General features: G+C 35.2%; 2 protein-coding genes across 2 annotated transcripts in view; one reads left to right on the top strand and one right to left on the bottom strand.

Annotated features, from left to right (window-relative positions):
* LOC125823317 (probable LRR receptor-like serine/threonine-protein kinase At3g47570) overlaps positions 1 to 24,953 on the bottom strand; it is a 91,758-nt gene that overhangs the window by 56,979 nt on the left and 9,826 nt on the right. The window lies entirely within an intron of this gene.
* Positions 10,124 to 14,084, top strand: LOC125823319 (putative receptor-like protein kinase At3g47110). The gene is made up of 3 exons (XM_049502711.1): positions 10,124 to 12,753; positions 13,372 to 13,780; positions 13,997 to 14,084. The coding sequence occupies exons 1-3, from the start codon at positions 10,167 to 10,169 to the stop codon at positions 14,073 to 14,075; spliced, it is 3,075 nt and encodes a 1,024-aa protein (XP_049358668.1). The 5' UTR covers positions 10,124 to 10,166; the 3' UTR covers positions 14,076 to 14,084.

The raw sequence follows: 24,953 nt of genomic DNA, 5'->3' as shown, positions 1-24,953 counted from the left end.
GCCACTTGGAAACTTGCCCTTCATTTTGCAGCACCTCGATAAATCCACCATGGTCACTTTCTAAAAGCCCGCACTTATTCTCAAACAATTTAGTGATCATGCATAGATCTCTATAGTGCAAGGGTTTGAAGTATCCTTAATACACTACAAAAGAACCCTTAAATTGTTGGGGTTTTATTACGGAGGTTAATATAACCCCCATAAGTTGCATCTAATTACGGAGGTTTAAGTAACCCCTGCAATTTCTAAGGAATTTGTGAGGGTCATTAAAATTCCATTATTTATAATATTAAGGCAGAGACATTTTCTCTTCTCTCCAATTTCGCTAATTAACATTTTAGGGTTCCTGGATAGCGATTGTTGGAGAAGAAACAATGGCGGAATCACTAGCCTGGAAGTCCGATACATCGTCAGCTCCATCGGCGATGGCATCAATATGTATTGAGCGTACTGGACCAATAATTTCGTTGCCGAAGAAAGTAAGTATACCTACCTCAAGGTAACTTAGAACACCTCTTTAATTACCCGTCCATAGTTGTCCTCTTCTTAGAGTCAATTTTGTTGAAAAATTGGTACAGATTGATTAAAATATTTGCTTGTGTAGGTTTCGGTAGCAAATTTTGAATATTTGTTCATTTACCTGGTGATTTCCATGTATTTGATTGCAAATGGATGCGATTTCTGATGAGTTCTATGCACATGTATCACTAGTTCCTTACAATCAGGTATTCTAGATGCTTAAATTTAGCTCATTTATCTAAAATTTGTTTAATACAAGCATTGTCAGGGATGATTTTACTCTGTTTTTAGCATTGCTATTTGATAGATTAAATTGGAGCTTTATTCAAGCAGAAAAAAAGTATAGAATGAGGCAAAATAAAATATGTTGGTTGACTAGGAAGATGGTATTACCATTAACTTGGATATGTCACTCTTCTTTAGAGCTCTTGTTAATAAAGTAAGGACTTGTTGAAATGTTTGTACATAATAGGACTGAAACTTATTGAAATGCTTGTCGCCATAGGGCATGAAATTGTTACTGATAAAAATCCCTCGAGCTTTACAATATTTTCTAACATTCTAAGTTTTGTAACTTCTTGCCATGGGGATACAAGGCTTCTCAATTTTTGTAAGAATATTTGCCACCAGATATTTTGACACTCAATATTAGTTAAGTGGTTTTAGAATTTGATTTTGCATTTAACACATGTCTAATGTACGTTAGACTACTAATCTTAGATATTCAACTATTTGCTTGTCTCATTCTTGTTCATTTTGAGAAATTGTTATAATTTCTATTTGTGAGAATCTCATTTTAACACAATGCCTTTGCAATTTGCGGAGTATGTAAAGAATGATTACTACATTACTGGAGAATCATATGCAGGGCACATTTTTTGTCTCTTAAATTGCCTGCAATATGTGGTATGCACGATTAGAGTTATTTTACATTGAATACTGGTGCTAGTACTATGCTCCTTTTCTCAGTTTGATTGTCCCAGAATGACAAGATTTTTGTGCTTCTGCTAAATATGGACGCAGCCTTTCCATCTCGGTTGTTTTCTGGTATTAGATCTACATATATTTTAAAGAACAGTAGAAAACATGTTATAAAGCCATTTGGATTCCTTGAAACTGTCCCTGTAACTGTGAATTTTTGTTTGAAACTTCTCTCAAAACTGTTCATAAGAATGATACAGTATGTGCCAGTTTGTTCTGCATATCTTCATTTTTAAATTTTCTTTATATACAAAACACTAATCATACATTCTTTTAAAGGCAAAGAAGGATCAGAAGAACACAAAGGAGACAAAAACAAGAAAACTTGAGGGGACGATATCAGCAACTAAAGCATTTTTCTTAAAACGGAGAAATCGATGAAATGAAAAGGTAACAGATCTGATAAAAGTGACAGATGGTTTGGAATAATATTGTTAAAGCCAGCTCCTCTCCACTGTACAAAAGGTGAAAAAGCTAGCTATTGTTTAGCTTGTCTGTTTGAGCAGGTATAGACATTAATTTTATTATGTGAACCTTGTACTGTGTTGTGGTTTCACAAACTATTTTATTGTGTTATTAATCACAAATTTGATAGTAAGGACATGACCCTATATAAAAATATATGGAAGTCGACAATTAGTAGGCGATCAACATTGTTTAATTTCCTTATTAGTGTCATTCTTCTTATACTACTACTACAATGTTACAGCCAGTTCTTCAGATATTTTGCTGCAACAAGCTAAGATCCTGTTGAACAGTCAAATAGAATAAGGATGCCTGTCATGTATGAAGGAAAGGATTCAAAGGATCTGTTGCCTTGGGAAAAAAGCTCATATGAGGTGATCCTAAGGGTATTTAAAGAAGTTGCAGGTGATTGAGAAATGAATCAACTTAATTTTTTGATAAAGCCTCATCTTGTCGAGTTGAATTTCACTTATGTATGTGAATCAGGTATAAGTCACAGCTTTATCTGATGTCTAATAAATAGTATATCAAATCGTCCTAATATTAAAGCTTTGATGTTTTACAGCTTTGCGAGAAAATACCAAGTCCAATGGGAGAATCCACAATCGACTGTAACAGCATCTCATCCATGCCAGATATTACATTCACTATCAAAGATAAAGCTTTTGTGCTCACTCCAGAACAGGTTTCACTCCACGCGTTTTTAGTTCATGTTCTTACATTGATTACTTGAGTACATGAAAATGTACATATGCGGTATATAATCTTAATATTGCACCCCGATTTTGTCATTTCACTCACTAAACAATTGGGAAAAGACTACCTATTTGCTTAAATAGTAATTATACCCTGAACTCTTGACATTAGTTGCTTAAATAATAATTATACTCTGAAGTCTGAATGACTCATGACAAATAGGCTAAGGACAAGTTACCTGCATTCACGGAATTGCTGAAACACAAAATGTAGTCGGCGAGAGGCTCCTCCATTGTTGTATTAAATATCAATTTACTTCATTTTTGTCAGTAACTTGGAGAGGAGGTGTTTCACTGTCTTATTTGCTATGAAATAAAAAGTCATTCCTGGAATTATATGGTATTCAAGTACTGCTAATATTATGATATTTAAGCTAAAAAAAATATTCTACTACTAATATTTTGATGTATCTGCTAGCAAGAACATGTCACTGAACCCCTGCTATAATAAAGTAGTTTGGGAACAATACCTTAACTGTTTATATCCAACGAGCTTGAATTCAGGTAAGGCTTGCCAATCTACTTTAATCTCCCTCTTTAATTTTAATCTCATTGCTTAGAATTCCATTCATATAGTGCAGTGTGATTTCGAACATAGATACATCAGAAATATGAAACAAAATTTAAATTTGAAAATTACATAAAAAGTATATGTACTAGTTAATAATTCAAATTATTTAAGAAAATCGTACTCGTCTTCACTGCCATGTATGTTGTAAATATGGTACTTTCAAGTGTCTTCCTAAGTTCAAGCTCAATTTTGTGGCTCTCTATACTCCCCTACTTTCCTGAGAACCAAGTAACATCAACTTTATTAACTATGAAGTTTGTTTTCTTGAAAATAAAAAAGATGGTAGTATATGTAGCTATAAATATACCTGTTGTGAATGGCATTTGGTCCAGTAGGCACTCTTCTTTTGCTCACATAATTGAAATTTGGATTTCTTTCCCAGCCTTCTCCTCTTACACCTGCAAGCTGCCGCTATGACAGTTCAGTGGGTATTCCACTATCTTTTTCCCAGCGATTGGCTTGTTGTAAAAGTTTCTATGGAAAGCGTGATTTTATGGTGGAATAAACCTACAATTGAACCACTGTCATCTGTTCAAGTCTTTTAACCAAGAAATCTATCAACTTGATCAAGCATGCAGAAGATGGTATGTTTAATCATAACCAAGCTGCAGACACTTTGGAGGTGATATATCATTTAGCTAGAAGTTTTCTTATTGCGTTGTTAAACTTTGATTATAATTTCCGGATCTTACATGTGCAGAAAAGAAGGATCTATGATATAACAAATGTTCTTGAAGGAATTGGTCTTATTGAAAAGAAGCTCAAGAACAGAATACAATGGAAGTAAGCTAGCTTTGCTTGGATATAAACACATATTTCTACTTAAACACTGCTTGCAAAAATGGAACTTCCTAACGAGTAGCTTGCAATTTTTGCAGGCTGAAACTGACAGTCTTTCAATGGGGGGAGCGAAGACTGGATGAGCGGATTAGGTATGTGGTTTGTCAAAGTCAAAAGTTTGTGCTTCTTTCTTGAACTGTCATTGTGCTGATGTTTAGATTATTGCAGAGAAATGCAAGAAAATTTAACGGATATGATGAAGACGAAAACAACCAAAGGTAACTTCTTGTTCCTGTCCTCACTACATAGTTGTAACCTAGATTTGATACTTTGCTCTTTGTTGACGACAATTTCAACTCTGTGAATTAGGTGGCTTTTTGTAACTGAAGAAGATATAAACAGCCTACCTTGCTTTCAGGTTCACTTTGCCATTTATGTGTTCTCTTTTATAACCGTTTCATCATTGTTGCAAAATGATTGTATTTTGGAGTGATCTACTCAAAGAACCTATGAATAAGTTTATACTCAAAAAGAGCTAGAGTTTGTTCAGATAACTAGTACTTAAACATGTCCTAAGTATTATTACCTGAAAAGAAGAAGAAATCATCATCAATTTGATTTGACCTCTGCTATTGAGAATTAGTGTCCTAAGTATTATCCTTGAAGAGGACTAGAAACTGGGAACTCTTTATAGTATGAGGCCTTGCCTGTACTTTTAACCATTTGCTGTAGCACAGGTATTTGATGCGATGGAGCAGGTTTGCATATGGAATGCTATGGTTTCTTCCCTAGCATTAACAATGAATTCGGGGTTGCAACCAAATGAGATTGTCTTCGTGGCAGTTCTATCAGCTTGTGTGCGTGTGCCAAGCTTGTCGATTTCGGGTTCTAATTGTTTGAAGCAATGTCACATGAATTCAGCCTTGCAGCTAAGATGAAACATTATGGCTGTGTGGTTGTTTTACTACAGGAAGCTTACGACTTCATAAAGAAGATGCCTTTTGAAGCTGATGCTACTGTCTTGGGGGGTTCTGATGGATGTTTGTAGACTTCGTGGAGCTATTGAGTTGGGAAATGAAGAGCACAACTATTGCTTGAGTCGCAACAAAATCATTATGGCCATTATGTTTAACTCTCAAGCATTTATGTTGGTGCAGAGAGGTGGGAAAAAGCAATGTTAGATCCTGGAATACACAAGGTTCCAGCCCACAGTCTTATTTAGTAGAGTTGATAACCGCAACTTTTATTTGTAAAATTGTCGATGAGCCTAAACCACTTTTATATAAAGTCTTAATTTTATATAACTGCAACAGCTTTTATATAAAGTCTTAATTTTATATAAATTATAACCTCTACGAAATTGAATATAAAAATTTCATCAAAAGAATTGCGGAGGTTATAGCCCCAACAAAGTGAGGTATTAAAATTTATTTGTGGAGGGTTATAAACCCCACAAAATGGAACAAAATTATTTGCTGGAAAAGAAATTACGGAGGTTAAAACCCCCGCTAATTGTTCATTACGGGGGTTGCTTAAAAACTGCTGCAACTTAATTGTGACAGACCTAACTATGGGAGTTGCTAAAACCCCTGTAATAGCAAATTGTGGGGATTCTAAACCCCCGCTATTTGTAATGTTAACTCCCGCGATTTGCCCTTTTTTTTGTAGTGAAGGTCATTTATTCATTATTGACCTACATTTTCATTTTTGCGACCCTCACATCAATCAATGCTCTTCTAGTGGCTAAGAATTGTGTCCTAGAATAACTGACATTCTAGCATCTCTATTAAAGTCAAGAATTATAAAATCAGCAGGAATCACAAACTTACTCACTGATGAGCACATCCTCAACTATTCCATTTAGAGTGTCACAAGACTTGTCCTCCAGTAATATAGTGATGTTAGTCAAGGTGACTGTCTTAAACAAGTGTCTTGAAAACTGATAAGGGTATTACACTAATACTTGCCTCTAGATCATATAGTGCATGTCCAACATCAATTTCACCAATTTGTATAGGGGCTGAAACTTCCTAGATCCTCAAGCTTTTTAGTAAGCTTTCTTAATACCCTCGAATTGCACTCTTCTATAAGTGCAGTCGTCTCACAATCTTCCGGACGCCTTTTGAATTATACAACTCTTACAGATATTTTGCAATATTTTGGCATATCTCAGTGCTTCAATCAAAGATATGTTTATATGCAGTTGTTTGAAGGTATTGAAGAAATATTTAAAAGTGGCCTCGTGTTTGTTCTTTAGTTTATGTAGGAAGGTTGGAGGACACTTACGAATAGGCATTGGTTTGATTAAAGTTTTTTTCTTCTTAATCTTTTCTCTTAAAATCAATTCATTTTTCTTTTCAACAGTTTTATTTTCACCAGTCTTTTCAAACTTGTCATCCACAACTTTCTTCACCTATCTCTTTGGAAAGGGAGGAGGACACTTTGGACTGGGCATAGGTATCACTGAAGTGACTTTCTCCTCATTCTTTTATTTTAAGCTCAACTTCTCTATCTCGTGCATCGCTTTAGCTTTCTTCATCAGTGTTTGCAGAAAGGGGGGGGACACTCTGACCTATTTAACTGTATATGGTTTATCATCTAACACCACATATTTAATAAACACTCGGCCACTCCGCGAGTTGCAAAACCCATACAACAGCTCACATTACCTCTTCCAGCCTTTGGATTTGCCATAGTGTCACTCGCAAGAATGACCTCATGCATTTAATTTATTGTGGCTGACATTTGCCTTAGCTGAGCTTCAATCTATTTAATTGAGGTGGAGTAGGATTTTACTACTTGTCCCATGGTTACTAAGTCACTACGTAGTTATTGCATACCCGCATCTATAGATCCAACTTTCTTGAGACGACATAACATGCCTTCCATTTTTGAGATTATTAGATCACTTACAGATGGTTGATCTAAGTTTCGGTGACCAGCTCGGGGTGGAATATATGAATTAGTGCTTTTGTGATAGATGTACCACTTTGAAACCATCTTTGTGGCCTTAGGGTATGAAATAAATGTACCCTTTGGAACTATTGTGCATCCCTTCCACTCTAAGATTGGCTCATTAGGAAATTGGAAATTCAAAGTTTTAGTCCAACAATATAGCTAGCATAACATGAATACAACCGATTTGTTACCATAATGATATCAAAGTTATCCGTAACAATAATGACATCAAAGTTATCCGTACCTCAACTAAATTGGCCATGGTATCGCTACGACATATTGTGACTGTGCAATCTCTATAAACTCTTTTAGTTATAATGGACTCACCAATAGGAGTGGAAACAACAAATGGTTCATTAAGTTGTTCCATACTCATTTCAAACTTTTTAGCAACATAAGGGGGTTACATAAGATAAAGTGGTTTTGGGGTCAAGTAAAGCATAGACATCATGAGTAATGACTTTTAACATACTAGTGACAATAGTTGGAGATGTTTTTGATTCCTTATGAAAGGATAAAGCATAAAATGGGCGTTGAAATATGATACTACGGATGATATTTATTTTTGAAATACATTATTGGACTTTGTACATTTGTTTTATAGAATGTATCCTTAAGCAAGTTTTTTACAATCCTTTTTATGTAACTTGACAACTTTTGAGAATAACAGAAATGTCAGTCATTCATAATTTCGTCAGCAGTCAACTGTTCTCGAAATGAGTCATTCAAAGATGTTAAATATAATACAATCTGGCTGATTACTTAGTAAATTTGGAAGAGAGAAGAAGGTTAAATTAATTTTTCACGTTCAGAATTTAGCCTTACCTAATGAGGTTAAAAGTTGTTTGTAGAACGACATTGAAGAACGCTCATACATCAGGATTCGAGCCTAGAAGAAGTTGTTTCATAATGATTGATTGCTTTTGAATTTTTTGGTCAAGGTGGTTCTATACTTTTGTAATTATGGATTCTGGAGGATTCCAAACGAATAGGCCAAATCTCATGTATTTATACATTGGGACTCTTTTGTTTAAGGATGAACTATTCATTCTCCTTATATCTCAAGGTGAGTGGGACAAAAAGCCAATGTACCATTTGTGTATTTATTTTTTATCATCAATACATAAATTAGGCGATGCCTAATCCCCACCAATGGTGATTTAATTTTTTTTAAAAAGAATATATCACACAAGAGGATTTCAATTCTAATTGCGATGATGAAATGGATATATTTAAAATATTTGAGTTGCTAATATAAAGATTTCAAATCTAACTAGAGTTAAAGTTTCATGTATCTATCTATATTATAGAATAGGAGAGGCAAAATTAACTTCCATGATTTTTGAATTGCTAATAACTACTCGAAATTGTTGTCATATTTTTTTTTCCTTTTATCATTACATCTTTGTGAAGAACACTCAAAACATTTTCATGATTGAAATTTATGTGTTTATTAGGAGGGCCGAGTACTTTTAAGTGACAAATGTATATGTGAAAACACATCTTATATTTATAAGTTAAATATAAATATCTGATGCGCGTAAATATTTACCTTACCACATATGTCTTAATTTGACCTTCAAATAATTTGTTTTAGAGATTCAAAAATCCAAATTTGCAGATAATACTATCTTGTCACAATTCAGAAAACTCCAATTTGTGTTTTCCAAGTTAAAAAGGTTGTTACTAGAGATATTAGTAATGTTGTACTATTCATCTCTTTTATCACTTTACCCTTCCTTTGTACCAGACCTGACATACAAATTAATGAATATTGTCTTATTTACTGTCTTTGTACCCCTTCCTTCTCTCAATTATACACTATCTATGTTATGTAAGGCAACCCACTAAGCAAACTGGATTAGTCACAAGATTTTACTTTCTCCATTTTAACTTATGCGTTAACTCTTTAAAAAATAATTATTGAGAAGTATTGAAAACACTCCTAAACTAAACGTGAATTATTAGTTTCATTTCCGAACTATTGACAGCCTTAAAAATACTCATTTACTTGACTAACTGAACTTAAATACACTCTCGATCTTGCAACACGAGTGAAATACATCCCTAAATTCTCACCAAGTTTAGGGGTATTTTCAACACTTCTCTCGCCTTTTATTAAGAGTCTCATGCTCCTAAAGAGTTTGAGACCACATGCTATGTCATTTGGCAGATCGGGAGTGTATCTAAGTTTAGGTGTTCAAGTAGAGGAGTATTTTTAAGGCTGTCAATAGTTTGGAAACAACTAATATTTCTGTCAAGTTCAAAAGTGTTTTCAAAGAAAAAAAATATAGTTTATTTAAATTAGAAGTGTCAAAAGTTTTTTTTTTCCAATTAAATTTTGTAATCAGTCAAAATTGGGACAGTACATATTGACACTCCATTTGAGAGAGAATCAAAGGGCAAAAGGAAGAATAAGAATCAGAATCTTGATTAGACAGGTCTCAATTTTCTATTATATGTCATGGATTGTTGATGCAACCATATCTTCAACTAGCTTCACTAATTACAATGTAACTAATCTTTGATTACCATCTAAACTTCCTTAAAATAACTACACATTCCTGAAATAGAATGCTGGTAAAGAACTTGAACAGAAATTGAAATGGTCAGAATTTGTTGCACTCAAAATAGAAAAAGTGGAGCATGTAAATTTCCAATGCTTCATTGGCTGCAGAAAGGATCAGCTTTCTCTGTTCTTACTTCAAGAATGATTAAGTGAAGCTATTTTTAATTAATGTCAAGTGAATAAATAGCTACCTAAACTATCACCCAATGGTTAGCAAAACACAACTAAACATTGACTTGACCAAATGTTTGTCTAGGCACATTTGTCCTTAAAATCTCCGTCCACCTTACATATATAATGGCTCTATTTGCTTCATTGGCTGCTCTGTTCTTAGTCCAAGAATGAAAAAGTAAAGGTATTTTTAATAAATGCCAAGTGAATAAATAGAGTACAAAGGATAAAAAGAAAAAAAGAAAGGATTTTTCACACCAAAAAGCATAGAATAAACCAGCTAGCTACCTCATTCTTGAATACATTGTCTGTAACAAGTATGGTTTTTTCTCTAGACTTCAAGATTCCAATGCCATTATGTTCTTTTGTTTTCTATCTAATTACCCTCCTTTCATTCATGTTCAATATCTCACATGCCTTGAAGTTACAGAATGGTAATGAAACTGATATCCAAGCCTTACTTGCCATCAAAGAAAAGGTAACTCAAGATCCTCATGGTATGTTTACTTCATGGAATAATTCAGTCCATTTCTGCAGCTGGGAAGGTGTCACTTGTGGCCATCTTCATCAAAGAGTCACTAAACTGCACTTAACATCACTTGACTTAGTAGGTACTTTGTCACCTTTCATAGGAAATCTTACTTTTCTTACTAGTCTCAAACTTGAGCTCAACAATTTCCATGGAAAAATCCCACCACAGGTTGGTGGTTTGTTTAGGCTTCAGCATCTTAGTTTGACTAATAACTCATTTTCTGGAGAGATACCGATAAATCTTTCTCGTTGTTTGAATCTTGTTATACTTGGTGTTGGTTGGAATCAGTTGTCTGGAAAGATTCCATTTGAACTTGGTTCATTGCAAAAGCTTGAGAGATTGCAAGTTCATAACAACAACCTCAATGGACCAATCCCGGCAACCTTAGGTAATCTTTCCGCAATCAAATCACTTTCCTTATCGGTTAACAATTTGGAAGGAACTATTCCAAGTTCTCTTAGTCAATTGAAGACATTGAATGTTCTTGGTTTGGGTATAAATAAGTTATCTGGTATTGTACCTGCTGAAATTTTTAATCTTTCATCTCTTGAGATATTCACAGTTTGTTATAATCAGTTGTATGGAACTTTGCCATCAGACTTTGGTTTAAGTCTTCTTAAGTTGAAAGTTCTTAAGATTGGTCATAACTGGTTTACTGGACCCCTTCCAAAGTCATTATCTAATGCTTCAAATCTAGTTGAACTTGATGCATATGGTAGCAATTTCACTGGCAAAGTGTCAATTGACTTCAGGGGGTTATCGGATCTTTGGTGGCTGATTCTTGCATCAAATTCCATTGGAACAGGAGAAGTTGATGACTTGAGTTTTTTCAATTCTTTGAGTAGATGCAGAAACCTGAAAGTTCTGGATTTGAGTGATTGCAAATTTGGAGGTGAGCTACCTGATTCTATTGCAAATTTATCGACGACTCTTCTGTCACTAAGATTGGGAGGTAATCAACTATTTGGTTGTATTCATTCAGGAATAGGGAATCTTGTTAACTTGACTGAATTGCAACTGCAAAAGAATGATTTTTCATGTAGCATTCCTGAAGTCGTTGGCAATCTTCGTAGGCTTCAGTTAGTGGATTTGTCCGAAAACAAGTTTTCAGGAAGTATTCCATCTTCTATGTCTAACATGACTCGATTATATTCACTTCATTTGGAAAAGAATGAGTTAACTGGTAATATTCCCCTTAGTTTTGGCGATTTCCGGTACTTGCAAGATTTAGACCTTTCTCAGAATCATCTTAGTGGTACCATACCAGATGGATTTATGAGTTTGTCTTCCTTAACAAATTCTCTTAATCTTGCTGACAATCAATTGTCCGGTCCGCTATCAGTTGAAATTGGAGCTCTCAATAATCTTGGAAGATTGGATATTTCTAATAACATGTTGTCTGGGAAAATTCCTAGTAGTATAGGGAGGTGTGTAGGTTTGGAAAGCCTTGTTTTAGCTGGCAACTTATTTGAAGGTATAATTCCTTCATCCATTAGTTCTTTGAAAGGTCTTGAAGAATTGGATCTTTCGCGCAACAATTTATCTGGGCAGATTCCAACATCCCTTCAACTCATTTCCTTAAAAAAAGTGAACTTGTCTTTCAACCAGTTTGAAGGTCAGTTGCCAACTGAAGGTGTTTTCAGGAACGCAACTGCAATCTCCGTATCAGGGAATAGGAAACTTTGTGGGGGTATACCGGAACTGGAGTTGCCAAGATGTCCGAACGCTGACCCTGATGGTAGTGATAAGTCCAGAAGCATTAAGCTAATGATCCCTCTTCTTTCTGGACTTGTTGCACTGGTTTTCATCATGTCTTTAGTCATAATCATTCGGTTAAGAAAGGCAACGGGAGAGCCTTCTTTAACATCTTCACCGGTTACTTATGAGAGCCTATATAGAGCGACAAATGGATTCTCTTCTGCCAATTTGATTGGAAATGGTAGCTTTAGTTCTGTTTACAAAGGGGTACTTGATCCAGGTCAATGTATGGTTGCGGTGAAGGTGATAAACATTGACCAACAAGGGGATACTTCTAAGAGCTTCGTGGCTGAGTGTGAGGCCTTGAGAAACATAAGGCATCAAAATCTTGTTAAGATCTATAATGCCTGTTCAACTAGTGATTTTGAGGGTAATCCGTTCATAGCTTTAGTTTACGAATACATGCCTAATGGGAGCTTAGAAAGTTGGTTGCATCCTATTCCGGGAGCTGATGCCTCAACTAATGAGGTGAGGATACTAGGTCTAGTTGAAAGACTAAGCATTTCTATTGATGTGGCGTGTGCACTGGAATATCTTCATAACCATTGCCATAATCCAATTGTGTTGTGTGATCTGAAGCCGGACAACATTCTTCTCGACAATGACATGACTGCCCATGTAGTTGATTTCGGATTAACAATGTTTTTCTCAGAAACCATGAGCAAATATAGTTCAATTGGATATGCTGCACCAGGTAACGTAGTTGATAGTCCCTTGAATTTTAGACTCAAAGGCATCCTTGTTCAGAGCACTAACAGTCCTCCATGTTTACAGTATTGCTGCAGTTTTAGTCCGCCCTCAAACTTGTCTCTTTTTTTATTGGGATTGAGAGGTTCATTGTGTTAGATTTCTCGTGCAACAGTACAAAATTTTCTTTCATTGCAACGTTATTTGTCTACAATAAACTGATATAGTTCGAAAAACAAAGGTAGATTCTTGGTTTAGCTGCAATGATGCTTGGACTAGTTGTACAGAACGAACAGCACATACACTTCGTCTCACCTTCTCTCTCATGGTGTTATTGTTTCTACTAAACATAAAGGATGATGACTGAACATTTTATACACTAAATTATGGACAAAACCAATGTATTAAATAGACGGACATTTGAGGGAGGACCAAAAGTGCATGCACCAATATTGCAAACATAGGGACTACAAGTACTCCGTGTGAAAAAACAAGGATGACTTTTAAGTCTTAGTCCAAAGATAAGGGACTATTTTGGGTCTTTTCTCGTGTCTTCTTGAGAAAGTTTTCATATTGATTTTACATGTTTTAAGTTGATTACATGTTTTCTTTCCTCTGTGGGCAGAGTACAGCATAGGAGGTAAGGCTTCCGAATTTGGTGACGTTTACAGCTATGGGATCCTTCTACTAGAGATGTTTACTGGAAAGAGACCTACTGACAGCATGTTCGAAAATGGACGGAGTCTTCACAGTTTTGCTAAGACGGCTTTGCTTGATGAAATAGTAGACCCCATGCTTCTACCTAGCAACAGCAGAGAAAGACAAGAGGCTGAGGAAGAAGGAGTACTTATCAATCAAGATGATACTAGTATAAAACAAGCGCAGGAATGCTTGATCTCGATAATACAGATTGGAGTTGCATGTTCAGCTGAATCCCCGAGAGAAAGGATGGATATCGGGGATGTTGTCAAGGAACTTCAACTAATTAGAGACATTCTCCTTGCTTCTCATGCAATTCACAGCTCAACCAGCGGGTAAATTCGCTCTACTAGCTTTGTTTTCAATCGTGATATTGAGTTCCTCTGCTAGATATTGAGAAACTAGTTTCTAAACACATGTGTTGCACGTGTGTCCTGTGTAAATTCTTGTAGATCCATTAGAACGATGAAAGTTCTATGAAGACATGAATGTGTTTCCCATGTAAATTTTCTTCTTGTTGTTAATCGTTGTCTTTCTTTCCTTGGTTTCAGGAGCTTGAGGTTCGAAGGGTCTTCCAGTCGTTCTGTTACTAGTAACTGGCAAAATTTCACATCATTTCGTTTGCCTTGATGTTTTTGGCTCTTATATAACAAATTACTTTAGCAGATTGAAGATGTTAATCATCAGTTCAATTATTTGTTCAGTTGGCCTAATGCTGGTTAGTTAAGTTGAGCTTAAGCAAATGGAATTGGAATTGTCTATGTATATGATGTTATGACTTGGCCAAACACATACACGACCCCTTTAGCTCGTCTCGAAATCTCATTTTGGCACTTCAACTCAGTCTTGTTCTATTTAACCCTCCAACTCCATTTTTCATATACCATTTAAACAAAAAAGAGTTTTACCTAGTATAAGTGTTCAGCGCGTGTTACACAAACATTTAAAGGGTAAAAAAAAATTCAATTAAATAACGCCACGTGTTTTATTTTCTCCAAGTAATCCAAATTTACTTGGCATTTACATTAATTATATCAATTGATCATCTTTAAGCAATTTAAGAATATATATTAATTAGTTGTATTCAATTGATTTCAAAATTTATAATTGAGATAGATTACTGATAGATGTTAATATAAACATCGAGTTTATGTTACTATGAATATATCATCTTTTAAATTTATGTGGCCTCAACAAAATATCAGACATCATTCGAGTAATAAATATTTCTAAATTTTGATATGATATATTTCTCCTCAATCTAACTCTTTACTTATTATATTAATATTTAATTTAGTCCTTTATAACGTAGAATATAATTGATATTCTAAATTTTACATAGACAATGAATTATCTAAATCAAACTAAGAAGAATATTATCTTTAGTATATAGAGAGTTAAATCAAAATGGAGTGTCCTTCAACTTTGGGTGTGCACAAGTAGACACTTAAACTTGTATAAAATTGAACAAGCAGACACACGCTTCCTACATGGTATAATACGCGTAGGACACAAAATTTCCATGTAGGATGCCAAGTAAGACGAATGTGTCTATTTGTTCAATTTTATACAAGCTTAAGTCCCTACTTGTACACACCCAAAGTTGGAGAGCATAGATGTCAGTTAAAGCCAAGTTGAAGTGCACATTTATGTATTATGCCAAAAGAAAATAAATGGATGAGTCTCACAACCCAACCCACCAGGCTGTGCGGGCACCTACTCTAACACCTAAGTAGGAGAACCCTCATATCCCAATAGTTAAAACATGCGGACAATTAAAGAAAAACGGAGAAAATTGAAATAACAGAGTTTCATAAATAAGAACTTTTAAAACAATTTCGGATTAAGACTTGTAAAGTAATTAACAACCCCAAGGATCTAGTCTAGACAGGTACAAGAGCTACTAAGAGTACAAAGCTAAAAAAAATAATTAAAAGACACAGCTCCTACCAGGCGAAAGGAAAAATAGAAGCTGTTGGAGACTGTTTTCGTCTTCACCTAATGAGACATCACTGACCCTACATCCAGACTATGCCTAAAGGCATAGCAAGAGTAGTATCAGTATAAAACCACACGTACTGGTAGGCATCATCGGTCAACATGACGCCCACCGCATAATATAAGAATTCAACTAGCAAGATCATGCAATGAAATCACTCGCTTTTCCACGTTACCCTCTCTCGAATACCTCAAATTAACGCTAGTACCCTTACTACTACTTCTGACTCAGTCAACCCATCTTACTAGGTTCTTAGTCATAGCCTAACCATCCTAACTCATAGAAGAGTCCACAATTACAACTACTAACATTCCCCCAAACGAACAATCACACAAGACATACCCTTGACTTCTCTTCATCTTACCTAGTCCTTGCCACCTAGTGCCTTTTATCAAGGCTTCCTAACCTCTACCCACGAATCTCTTGCAACACACGGACAACCTTCCTCTTAAACATTAGCAACACTTGAACCCCTGGACCTTACCACATACCATGTCACATCCCGGTTGGGGCTTGCCCTTCCCGGTTCATTCAACAACGAGATACATAACAAGTTCAATCAACAATGTAGTAGAACAATCAAATATAAGTCCTCAAAATCATTTAACAATTCCGGAGGAATAAAGTATCAATTAGGTTTACAAATAATGGAGCATTTCACATATTTCAAGATATACAATTATGTCAAGTCAATGGTCCTCTCATGGAACCAAAACTCAAACTGTTAGTGTACCGATTTGTGGTACCTGATCCAATGCTTATGCCGAAACGTGGCAACCGATCTCATATTTATGCCAAAATGTGGCAACCGATCCAAGTTAGTGTGTCGGAACGCAACACTCTATCTATTTAACAAGCCACAATCACAATCACAAGTATATTTTCAAAATCATACAATCAAGTCATGATTCATGACATTCATCATTCATCTATCCTTATTTACAATAGGTTTGATCACAATGCTTTATTCAAGTACACACATGCATCATCATGCGGTAATTATCAACATATATCACGCAACCAAGAAATCAACCATCACCTAGCCCTAGTTCATCGTCTAAGGCTTCTTCCTATGATTTAAACATCTTTTATCCGGTGCACAAAGGCCTACGCATAAATTCTACCATTGATTTACATTATACTACATAGTGAGCACAGATTTATAACTACTCAATTAATGAAACCTAGCCTACCTGGGTGCCAAGCTGCTGCACAAAATTTTGTCTTCGATTCTTATTTCCGGACTTCGCGTCGGTGATCTTAACCGAAAATCTGTAATCCATCGATCTCCTTACGCTAAAATTCTCCTTCTATTTCCTTCCCAAGCTTAGAGAAGCTTTTTGAGGGTTTCTAGGGTGGTTTACGCCTAAATTAGGTGTTTTAGGAAGAATGAGAAAATAAGATTTCGCGTTATTTACATTTTGTTCCACCTATCCCGCTCTGGCGCCAGCTTACCTCACTAGAGTGCCACCGCCGTAGCGGTAGCTGGCCCGCTCTGGCGGGAGGGTGGCCCAGTTTTCCTTAGACGTTACTCTTTTTCTTATTAACGACGGTTCGGGTCGTTACAAAAGATACCAATTTACCCATCATTCATCCCTAAACGACTAGCTAAGAGATAAACATGACCTTTTTTGAAGTAATTCTAAACTATCGGATCGGTCCCTTTACAAAATCACGAAGAATGGAGGTTTTATTAAGTTGGAAACACGGAAGGTGCTATACCCAAAGAGTTGGTTCGGAATTTGAGGCAACACACGAGGAAACGAATGTGGCCTATCTACACAGCCTGACCCTCAGAGCGACAACCCTTCCACTGGGGCAGAGCCGCTGTGGCGAGGATACTCCCGCTATAGCGGGAGATCAGGAAACAGTATATAGGGGGAAAAGATCATTTTCCCCCATTTCTCCCTAAACTCTCCCCCTCGTCCGATTTCCTGATGCTGCTAGTCGGGAACGGTACCATGACCACCGGAACACTAAATTATGTTGTGAGCGGGGTTTTCACTTGCTAAATTTGGAGGAGAAAGCGCCTACCTTTCACGCTCGACTTATGGAGTTTGGCTGGGCTCCCTTGACAGAGGCTCCCCCTTATCTAGGATAGTCGATGTCTACCATGAGTCAACCTCAACGATACACAATCCAACTCATTCTCATTAATCAACACCACAACCCACACATCCCCAAAATACACCCAAACACTCACACAGTTATTAGTCAAGTGCAAGACACGTCCAAATTTTACTTACAAATCACCTCGTAAATTATCTAGACCTTGGCGTCGAATTTGGTCATGACCTTCTTTCCACAATGAGGTTCACGATACTCAAGCAGCCACAACTTGTATAATTTCAACAACTCGGCTAGCATATTGCACATATCAAAGCCCGGACACTCATTTATTGCACTTAATCATATCATCATATCCAAGCAAATACAACTTTCACATTCACAGTTAATTTAGACAACCAAAAGGCACACATTCACAGACAAGTCCAAATTATTAGTTAGTTCGCTCCATGGATGACCATTACTGATCATCCATGCACTTACACCGCCCCTAGGGTAAGATACCAATTGGAACCTTCTCAATTCCAATTTGCTTTGCTTGTGTCCCTTTTGTCGTGACCATGGCGTTCGGTTCACTTAGTTGAGATACTAATTGGAATCGGGAGATACCAATTGGACTCAACTCATACCACAAGCGACATTCGTACGAAAGGATAGAAAAGGTGGAACAACTTCCTAGAATGCTTCCTAGCCTCTTGAAGATTAGATGTGGACGTCAACACACCAATCCACATGAGTCTATTCCACATTTTGCACTTGTACTAGGAGACCGATAACCTGGGCTCTGATACAAATTTGTCACGACCCAGTCGTGCGGGCACCTACTGTAACACCTAAGTAGGAGAACCCTCATATCCCAATAGTTAAAACATGCGGAAAATTAAAGAAATATGGAGATAATTGAAATAACAGGTTTCATAAATAAGAAAATTTAAAACAATTTGGGGTTAAGACTTGTAAAGTAATTAACACCCCAAGGATCTAGTCTAGATATGTACAAGAGCTGCTAAGAGTACAAAGTAAGACATGATAATGAAAAGACACAGCTCCCACCAGGCGGAAGGAAAAATAGAAGTTGTTGGAGACTTTCTTCGTCTTCACCTAATGAGACCTCACCGACCCTGCATCCAGACTATGCCAAAAGGCATAGCAAAAGTAGTATCAGTATAAAACCACACGTACTGGTAGGCATCATCGGTAAACCCGACGCCCACCACATAATATAAGAATTCAACTAGCAAGATCATGCAATGAAACCACTCACTTCTCCACATTTACCCTCTCTTGAATACCTCAGAATTATGCTAGTACCCTTACTACTACTTCTGACTCAGTCAACCCACCTTACTAGGTTCTTAGTCATAGCCTAACCATCCTAACTCATAAAAGAGTCCACAATTACAACTACCAACATTCCCCCAAACGAACAATCACACACGACATACCATTGCCTTCTCATCATCTTACCTAGTCCTTGCCACCTAGCACATTTTATCAAGGCTTCCTAACCTCTACGCACGATCTCTTGCAAGACACAGACAACCTTCCTCTCAAAAATTAGCAACTCTTGAACCCCTAGCCCTTCCCATAGACAGTATCACATCCCGATTGAGGCTTGCTCTTCCCGGTTCATTCAACAACGAGATACATAACAAGTTCACTCAACGTAGTAGAACAATCAGATATAAGTCCTCATAATCATTTAACAATTCCAAAGGAATAAAGTATCAATTAGGTTTACAAACAATAAAGCTTTTCACATATTTCAAGATATACAATTATGTCAAGTCAATGGTCCTCTCATGGAACCCAAACCCAAATTGTTAGTGTACCGATTAGTGGTACCCGATCCAATGTTTATGCCGAAACGTGGCAACCGATCCCATAGTTATATAGGAACATGGCAACCGATCCAACTTAGTGTGTCGGAACGCAACACCCGATCCATTTAACAAGCCACAATCACAATCACTAGTATATTCTCAAAATCATACAATTAAGTCATGATTCATGGAATTCATCATTCATCTATCCTTATTTACATTAGGTTTGATCACAATGCTTTATTCAAGTACACACACGCATCACCATGCAGTAATCATCACATATATCACGCAACCAAGAAATCAACCATCATCTAGCCCTAGTTCATCGTCAAAGGCTTCTTCCTATGATTTAAACATATTTTATTCAGTGCACGAAGGTCTACGCATAAATCCTACCATTGATTTACATTATACTACGTAGTGAGCACAGATTTATAACTACTCAATTAATAAAACCTAGACTACTTGGGCGCCAAGCTACTGTACGGAATTTTGGCTTCGATTCTTATTTTCGGACTTCAAGACGGTGATCTTGACCGGAAATCCACAATCCATCGATCTCCTTACGCTAGAATTCTTCTTCTCCTTCCTTCCCAAGCTTAGAGCAGCTTTTTGATGGTTTCTAGGGTGGTTTACGTCTAAATTAGGTGTTTTAGGAAGAAGGAGAAAATAAGATTTCACGTTATTTACATTCTATTCCACCTATCCCGCTCTGGTGCTAGCTTACCCCGCTAGAGCGCCACTGTCGTAGCGGAAGCTGACCCGCTCTGGCGGGAGGGTGGCCCAGTTTTCCTTAGACGTTACTCTTTTTCCTATTAACGACGGTTCGGATTTTACAATGAGTAAAGTAGATGAAGGGAAAAAATGGGGTTGGAGAGAAAATAAATAGGGGCGAAGGTTGTTAACAATAAAAATATCGAATATTAACTTTAAGTAGGATCTCACGTGCATTTTAAAAAGGTGAATAATTTCATTAATATGTCCGGTTAGTATTTTGTGTTTAAATGGTAAATTGGAAATGGAGTTGGGAGATTAAAATGAAACAAGGTTAAGTTGGAGTGCCAAAATAAAATTTAGGGACAAGTTAATGGGGCTATGTATGCACGTTTGACCTTCCACTTCTGAAGTCTAGCATTGTCTTGCAAGAAGGTACGCTTGATCAAGATAAGGCATCGAATATCAATTATAACTTAGTTAGAAATTGGATCGTGATAGAGAGAGAATGCAACTAATATTTTTTTTTCAAAACAAAAGGAGGTAAAAGATATGAATTAGTGTTGAAAATGGTGCATGGATTAGAATCTATACCTAGGCAAGAAATCATTATTATTAATGGTTTACTTAATTGTACCAAGCTTTCTATTTTATTTTCTTAAAATTAATAATGAGAAATATGTGAATTTGTTAAGTTGATTAGTATCGCCTGAAAGACGAGAAAAAAAAAGAGATGAAAATGTTGTCATGTAGAACTAAACATAAACAAATAAAATATATCACAAGAAAAATATAATCACATCCATGATTAGTTCAAAATCAAATCTTAAAAAAATTGGAGCATTTTTATAAATTAAAAACCAAAAAAATGTTGTAAGGGCATGAAGATCACATATATCTCAAACCCTAGGATGCACAATCAGAGATATTATAGACACCATTAACAGGAAATCAAAATTACCAAAAGAGAGAAATCAATTTCTTCGATCAACAAACTATCCAGTACTTTTTAATTATCTAAAGTAGTTAAATAAAGACAATAAATGTCAACAAATTAGCTCTTTTTCTGCCCTTGATTAGAATTAGATCCAAGACTTCCATTAATGTATGAATTCATTACTGAGAAAAATAAAATTAGAAAAAAAGAAACAAGTAATGAACAAAGTCAATTTTCAATGCTAAATCCTATAAAATTCGTCTTATTTTTGGATTTCAATGAACTAAGATGTACGTAATCTAAAGAATTTTCTTGTCCATCAAAACCTACTATTTGAGCCATAAACAAACTCATAAAAGGAAAATAAATGAAGAAACAAAAGGTTGTAAAAGAGAGGGGGGAATCATCATAACGTAGGCTTGAAGGCAAAAAAATTCTTTAAATTTTTTAAATCATACATTAAAGTACTTATTTTATTTAGTAAATAAAGATGAAGTGTTTAATATGTCTGATCCACGTAGTTCTTTTATTCTATTTTAGTCCTTAATTGTTTTTTGGGAGTTCCATAATCTAATAGCTAGAGTTCGTTAAATATTTAAAGGAGAGCAAAAGTACTCATAATTATCGAAATTAAATGCATAATGTTGCTTATGAATATATTTAAAGGACAAATTTTGAATCTACCCAAGATTGAAATCTTCTATGGATAAATTTTCAACTATATTTCATAGGACACTAAAAATTATTATTATAACTAGGTAAATTATTCGTGCTTCACACGGAATTGAACTATTTTATTAAGCTTACATATGATCATTCAGCAATATCCATATTTTCAATACATACACTACATTGTCAATAATATCTTATCTTAAGGCAAAGTGTTCCTTCGAAATCTTAAAGTGTTATATTTTTTAATTTTTATTTTTATTGCACAAAAATTATGAGTCATAGAGAAATTTTAAGTATAAGAAAGAAGTATAAGAGAAATCTCCATGGAGATAGTTGGTCAGAAGTAACAAAATTTTCTAAATTTCCTGAAGTTATAAACAACCACATCATCCGTTAAAGAAGAGACTTAAAAGTCTTGAATCACAATACTCCCAAGTAAAGTGGAACATCATGTCCATACAAGAACATACGTAATTAACTAAATTCAAATGAAGGACCTTCGGCTCCTTTCTTATGAACCTCCACCAATCTCTTTTTTATTATAGTATGTCGTATCATGTATATGTCAAAAATGACCTAAAATGGTTAATATCATAAAGGTTTTTCCTCATTATCTTAGAATAGTCAAAACTATTGCTTAGATTTCATCTCACCGGCCCCAACTTATTTGAAATTGAACCATAGTTATTGTTATGGTTATAGTATGCAGTTACAAAGAATTAATGCAATGATCAACCAAGTAGTAGGTGAAACCTAAATGGAACTGTTCACAACTGGATATTCTAAACCCAAATTTTGATACATAACATATTAAAATCTCACAGCAAAATTTTGTGAACACTTGAATTCACAAATATCCACAAATAATAATAGTAAAGACGACCTTACTTTCCTAACAATCAGGAAGAAAAATGCATATTGTTTAACATATTTTTCAAAAAGATAGTCTGTCGGGCTATATCCATATTTACAGTTCACAAATTTAATTGAAAGAAGTCAAAATAAAGAGTTATCACTACAACAAAAATGATCTTTAATGACAATTAATAGCTTAATTTTGTTAAATATGTATTTTCATAGGCAACTAGTACTCTCTATAAATAATTTTAAAGTCTATAGCGACATTGAATCCAATGGCAATTAATTAATGTCGGTAAAGGCTTTAGCACTTTTCGTTAATGTGCATATTTATCGCCGATAAAAAATATTTTTGTTATAATGTATTTTGGGAAAATGTAGTTTCAAGAAAACTTGATCTCTTATTATGCCTAAAAAAAGAGATGAAGAAATATGACAAATTAGTCAACTTGAGATAAAAAGAAGTGAACCAATTGTCTCTATACAAATATTCTAGGAAGAGTACAATGGCATACACAAAGTTTGTACCTAAGATAAAACAATAAAAATAATATATTAATTGTGGCAAGCAAGAGAAGAATCTGTTTGGTTCTTTTAACAAAGTTCACCATTGGTTCCGTATTAGTTATCACATATTTGTTGTTCTGTGCTATCAATATAGCATGGGCCACAAACAATTTTTTCAAAAAGTATATGAAGAAACATGTCGAAAGGGACAAAAAAGAAGATCAATTTTCAATCATCCTTGCTGGGATTTTTAACAGAGTTAAAAAAAGTCATCAAAATAGCAAAAAAAAAATTGCAATAGTTACATGAGTCACTATGACTAATAGTAAAAGATTAAGCTTCATAAAATAGGAGGAAGAAAACTTTGAGGAATGAACATACTTCATAAGAAGCTTAATTAATGTATTTGAATTCGACTCTCCTATAGCGGAAAAAAACCTACAAATAATAATGGAAGAAATATAAGTTTTGTTTACTAAAGAACCAAATGTTATGAATTCAACCATTCCTGCATTGTTATGAGTTGTGGACTAAGAGGCACAAGAGTAGTAATGTTGCATAGAAATTGAAATCAATTTTCTTTGTTTATTCTTTCTTCTTTTGGTGCCTTGGAATTAAGTGTTGGATTTTAAAAGGTATGTATGAAAAATGAAGAGTTGTGATTTTTGTGAAAAGTTGTGACTTTCATGAAGACTTTTCTAAAGAGTTGTGAATTTGATGAGAAGTTGTGACTTTTTCGCAAGGTTGTGAATTTTAAGAAGGGTTAAATAAGATAATTGAAATGAGGAAAAAAAATTATTCTATTAAATATGTGGAAACATCGAATTGGTTAAGTAAATACATTTCAATGATGGACTTGTGATTTTCTTTCCTTTTATGTGTTGTATTGATAATTATATGAAGGTGGATTCGAAATATCAACTTGATGTGTGTAAACATTAGCAATGAATGAATTTATTTATTTTTTGCAAATTATGAGTTCAGAAATAATAGTTGTTGAAATTTTGTCAAAATACATCAATCCCTTTCAATGATTCTTTTAAAAAAATATAATAATATATAGCGAAACAACGTTATCAAACATCAGTCCCTTTCAATGATTCTTTTCATTTGTATTCTTCTATTACTGTAATGACCCTAAAGGTCATTTTTGGAAATTTTCATAAAATGACCGTTTTACCCCTCCCGATAATTGCCCCGAGTCCTAATTGTTGTATTTTCAAAGTTGGTTTGAAGGAAAATTGATGAAAAATTGAGTTTTTGGAAAGTTGAGTTTTTAAGAGTTAAAGTTTGGTTAAAAGTGCTACTTCGAGTCATTTGGAGTTTCGAGACTCGAATCGGATTTTCGTCGATTCCAGCAGTTTTAGAATGTCGAAACGGGTCTATAAGAACTTACAGAGTCGAATTTGGAGTTAAAACGAAGATTTGAGGTCCTAAGTTGCTAAAATTGTGAAATTTTGATCAACAGTTGACTTTGGTCAACAAACGAGGTTTCGGTGCTCGAAATGGAATTCCGAGGGCACCGTTGGATTCAGGGGGTGATTCTAAGTCTAGAATGAGTCTTGGTTGAATTTTTAGAGGCCCCGAGTGCGTTTCGAGTTTTTGAGTCTAAAGTTAGTTTCTTGACGCCTTATTGGATACCGGGTCAAGGAGACCTCGAATTCAAAATTTCGACGATTTCATTGAGTCCGAAATGTCATTTTCAAGCTAGTTGCATATTTGGGTTTGTGTTTGGGAAGTGCCAAATGAGTTTTGGGTGAGCTTTTAAGCTTCTTGGATGCTTTGACACTATTTCAGCAAATTGTGGCAACTAAAGGGTTCATTATTAGTTTTAAAGGTCGAAAAATTATTCCGAAGGTTCTGAAATTTTGAGCATGAATTATAGGACTTATCTGCAAATTTTGGTGCATTTTCGCTAACCTGAGATT

This window comes from Solanum verrucosum, unplaced genomic scaffold (genome assembly GCF_900185275.1).
Source record: "Solanum verrucosum unplaced genomic scaffold, falcon-dt-bn FXZP01000214.1, whole genome shotgun sequence".
NCBI classification, from domain to species: Eukaryota; Viridiplantae; Streptophyta; class Magnoliopsida; order Solanales; family Solanaceae; genus Solanum; species Solanum verrucosum.
Note: the sequence above shows the minus strand (reverse complement) of the source record. Positions and strands in the feature narration are given on the sequence as shown.

Coding starts and splice junctions, on each gene's coding strand:
- LOC125823319 (XM_049502711.1), top strand. CDS start 10,167: ATGTTCAATATCTCACATGCCTTGAAGTTACAGAATGGTAATGAAACT. Junction 12,754..13,371: donor AATTGGATATGCTGCACCAG/GTAACGTAGTTG, acceptor CTCTGTGGGCAG/AGTACAGCATAGGAGGTAAG. Junction 13,781..13,996: donor ATTCACAGCTCAACCAGCGG/GTAAATTCGCTC, acceptor CCTTGGTTTCAG/GAGCTTGAGGTTCGAAGGGT.